The 4,026-nt window shown below is 37.4% G+C and overlaps 1 protein-coding gene across 1 annotated transcript; it reads right to left on the bottom strand.

Moving 5' to 3' along the window:
- Window positions 1–401: 401 nt before the first annotated feature.
- LOC106450947 (ammonium transporter 2-like) lies at window positions 402–3,475 on the bottom strand. The gene is made up of 5 exons (XM_013892773.3): window positions 2,967–3,475; window positions 2,566–2,889; window positions 1,551–1,836; window positions 1,223–1,326; window positions 402–1,037 (listed from the first exon to the last, which is right to left on the bottom strand). The coding sequence occupies exons 1-5, from the start codon at window positions 3,276–3,278 to the stop codon at window positions 594–596; spliced, it is 1,470 nt and encodes a 489-aa protein (XP_013748227.2). The 5' UTR covers window positions 3,279–3,475; the 3' UTR covers window positions 402–593.
- Window positions 3,476–4,026: the final 551 nt, after the last annotated feature.

The raw sequence follows: 4,026 nt of genomic DNA, 5'->3' as shown, positions 1-4,026 counted from the left end.
AAAGGGAAGAGAGTGTGCAGAGGTGTGGACAGAGGCTGAACAAATGGAAGCATCAAAAGATGCTCAAGAATGAGAAAGTTCTATATTTATTAAGGAAGTTTTTCTATATACATGTGTTGTAGCTTTGCTTTGTATCAGCTGGGTTTTCAGTGGCTCCCTTGTACGCTCATCTTTTTAGACAATTTATCACAAGAATATGGTTGGTTCAGTCTCCAAACTTTTTCTCATGAGTAGTTAAGTTCAATCATCCAAACTATAAGAATGAGAACTAGTTAAATATACCGGAAGTTCTATTTTAACACATCCTCCACCACTAAGTTGCAAAGTTATTTGGCAAATATAAAGTAATATTAGCACATATAAAACTTGAAGAAATTATATTCATTACAAACAAATCATAATGTAATTAATGAATATTTATTCTGAGCTTAGTTTGCAAAATCACAAAATGGTTGTTAACTGCTTTTACATCAGAAAAAAATGAAAACTGAAGTTTTTACCTATACAGAACACAATCCTTTCATGTCTCTACAACACCAAAAGAAAAAAAAAAAAAGAGAGATAAAAAGAAAAGAAAGCACATAAAGGGATTTTTATAAAACAATAGTGACACCTCTAGCACCATGAACATAAGAAGGATGAGCAGCTTCTTGATCTCTCTCAAACTGTTGCATCTGCGTTTCATGCCTCGTGGCATCGAACTTTTCTCCATCTCCCCAAAGAGCATAAGCTTCTTCTCCATGAGCAGCATCGTCTCCAATACCAAGCTCTTCCTCAGCCATTCTCAACGGTATGAACATCTTTATAGCAAGGAGTATGAGAGTCGTCGACACTACATTCCAGACAGTAATAAAGGCAGCTCCGACCAACTGTTTCAGAAACTGTTTGCCGCCATTGCCGCCGTAGAAAGCTCCGTTGGTGTTTGGGACAGGAAGTAACAAGACGCAGAGATCAGGATGTGCAAACAAGCCTGTCAGTAATCCACCTAGTACTCCGGCTACTGCGTGTGTGTAGAATACCGCTAATGTATCATCTACCTGTTTATTTGACCAACCAAAATAAACAATTATTTATAAAGTATACTTCAAATTCATACTATTATATGATGAACTTATTATCTAGTTTATACTACAGAAACACAAAGATGTAAAAAAAAATACTACAGAAACACAATCGGATATAAAAAAAGAGTTTTATACTTATAAGGGTGAAGATAATTTACTTGTTGGAGGAGAGTGGATTTCTTGTGAATGATCATCATAGAGGCCCATGGAATTGATCCTGAGAATATTCCAATTATGATGGCCGCCCATGTTTGGATCAACCCTGCATTACATTTTGTCTGTTAGTATAATATATTAACCATGCAATGTGTTTCTGTTTGATTGTGTAAGACAAGAGTCACCAACCAAAAACACACACGTACCACTAGTTTCTCTTATCCCTACATTTTTGTTACTATCTTTGTGCAACCAATAAGACGTAATGTTATTTCTCACATATTGTTATTTTAATACGAGACTATCAAGTTGAGGTTTGAAGATTGGGACCTGCTCCGGGAGTGACGCCGGCGAGGCCAGTAACCATGCCTTGAATGGCTCCTATAACTGAAGGTTTACCAAAGAAAATAACATCGAGGCAGGTCCATACGAGGAGGCTTGTGGCGGCAGAGAGGTTGGTGTTGAGCACCGCGATTGAGGAGGTTAAGTTGGCGGCGTAAGGAGCTCCACCGTTAAAACCGGACCATCCCATCCATAAAAGCCCAGCTCCGGCAAGCATTAGAAGAACATTGTTCGGTGGGAATCTTTCTCTGTCTGCCTGAGGCCGGGGTCCCACCTATAACACGTCACACATCGAATATAATTCAATCTAAGTTGTAATCAACTCAATATCAATAATTCAACATGGTAGTAATATAGTTACGGTACGACTCTATTCTCACCTAGTGTTTGCTGACCACTTTTTCTTTTTCTTTTGCATAGTTATATTTGAATATTAGGTAGACTATTAATTACTTTTTGTTAGTGTACCGATCAATCATTAAACTGATCTATAAATTAACTAAGAACCTTGAAAATTGAATACGTAATCATCTTGAAAGAGAGCAAAACAAGACTTGGTAAATTATGACAAGTCCACATCAAAATATACTTACTAGAAAATTTCCGGCTCGATGACCATGTCGTCTACCGTATATTTAGTTAAATCCAATATTTTCAACAACCATCAATATACAAATATCTTTTTTTTAACAACCCAATTTACAAATATCTTGTTCTCCAATGTTTGCCATTTTTCCAACCCACTATTTTTTATTTATTCTATTAATAAAATCAAAATCAAAAAATAATCCGAGGATCCAACATGATTCGTAACTAAATAAACAAACCGAAAACCTTCCAGCCAATGAATACTCAATGGTAAAGACACAAAAAATTAGGTCTGAAATTATTTTGGCCACGAGTGGAAATAAAATATTTAAGACAAATGTACGAAAAAATTTAATGTAATTCTTGAAAAAAAAAAACATAAAACTGAAGACATTTAATTTTCTTGAAAACGTACCCAGTAAGCGGCAACGAAGCCGGCAACACCGGATGAGAGATGAATAACATAACCGCCGGAGTAATCAATGACACCCCAATGGTACAGAAACCCACCGCCCCATAGACTATAAGCTCCGACCGTGTAGCTAAATATCAACCACAATGGCACAAAAGCCATCCACGCTTTAATATTCATCCTCCCCAACACCGACCCGGCCACAAGTATCGTCGTTATCGCCGCAAAAGTGAACTGAAAATAAACCAAAGTCGCCATCGGAAAATACGGCATCGTCGCTTCTTTCTCCGTCGTACCGTTCCCAAACTTCCTGACAGTTTCTGGAATCTACAACAGAAAAAAAAGAGTCAACCAAAGGCATTTTCTTACAGAACACTTTTGTGGATATAAACTAGTTTCAAGACCTTGGCTTGTCCCTTGAGGTATCCTTGGTCGAAGGCGGGGCCACCTTTACCCCAGAAAGGGAGAAGCTCATCTCCAAAAGCCATTTTGTAACAGAGGAGGACCCAGCAGAGGAGAACGGCGGCGAAGGCATAAAGAGCCATAAAAGCGGAATTCACGGCCCATTTCTTCTTGACAATGGAGGCGTAGAGGATGACGAGACCTGGCATGCTTTGTAGACCGACCAGAGTCGCCGACGTGAGCTGCCACGCGTTGTCTCCTTTGTTGAGCCAATCAGGAACGCTCGGTAAATTAGCATCGTAAGCTCCGGCCATGTCTATCTCTCCCTCTTTCCACGAGTCGATCCAGATGATGAGATGACTCTTGTTTCTTGAGAGGTCTCAAATGTATGTAGTCAATGGTAAAGAGCATGAGATGGTTGGTGTGAAAACCTTTAGTTATAAACGTATAATAATGTGTGTAAACTAGACAAGTCACACAAGTGGGGTTCGTGTTTTGTTGTACAGTTTGAAGGATAAAAGTCTTCGAAGATCGATGGATATGTTTCTCATTCCTCAATTTTAGAATCTTGATATTTCAACGAAGCTTCTTTCACTATCTACGCGTTACTGAATCTATAAAGTTACCAGGATAAAACAAATAGATGTGTGGACCAAGTGGTGTGGACTTGATATTTATCTAACTCATATTTTTTTTTGGATTTTGAATGAATTAGTAGAAAGCTTGTATACTACTCTTAAGTTGTTGATTTTTATTTATCTTCTCCTATTTGGTTTAACCAAAAAAAAAAATCTTCTCCTAGTTGGTCTCAATATATAAGAATGAAAAGACTTCGAGACCTTTATATTTTTAAGTAACAGCAAAATATTTATGAATTTGGTTATATGAAAAAAAAAGACATGGAGTAGTACAATGATGTAATTCGTAAAGTTATTTTGTTGTCTTTTACATATATTTTGAACATTTATTTAAACATTATAAAATTTACACCAGAGGAACATAGCAGATACAAGGTTACAAGTTATGTTTCCACCCCTTACCATTGCCAATCACGCACTAAGA

Source organism: Brassica napus, chromosome A5 (genome assembly GCF_020379485.1).
Source record: "Brassica napus cultivar Da-Ae chromosome A5, Da-Ae, whole genome shotgun sequence".
Classification (NCBI taxonomy): Eukaryota; Viridiplantae; Streptophyta; class Magnoliopsida; order Brassicales; family Brassicaceae; genus Brassica; species Brassica napus.
This window is presented reverse-complemented; position numbering and strand designations above follow the sequence as displayed.

Coding starts and splice junctions, on each gene's coding strand:
- LOC106450947 (XM_013892773.3), bottom strand. CDS start 3,278: ATGGCCGGAGCTTACGATGCTAATTTACCGAGCGTTCCTGATTGGCTC. Junction 1,327..1,550: donor CGGCGTCACTCCCGGAGCAG/GTCCCAATCTTC, acceptor AATGTAATGCAG/GGTTGATCCAAACATGGGCG. Junction 1,038..1,222: donor AATCCACTCTCCTCCAACAA/GTAAATTATCTT, acceptor TCAAATAAACAG/GTAGATGATACATTAGCGGT.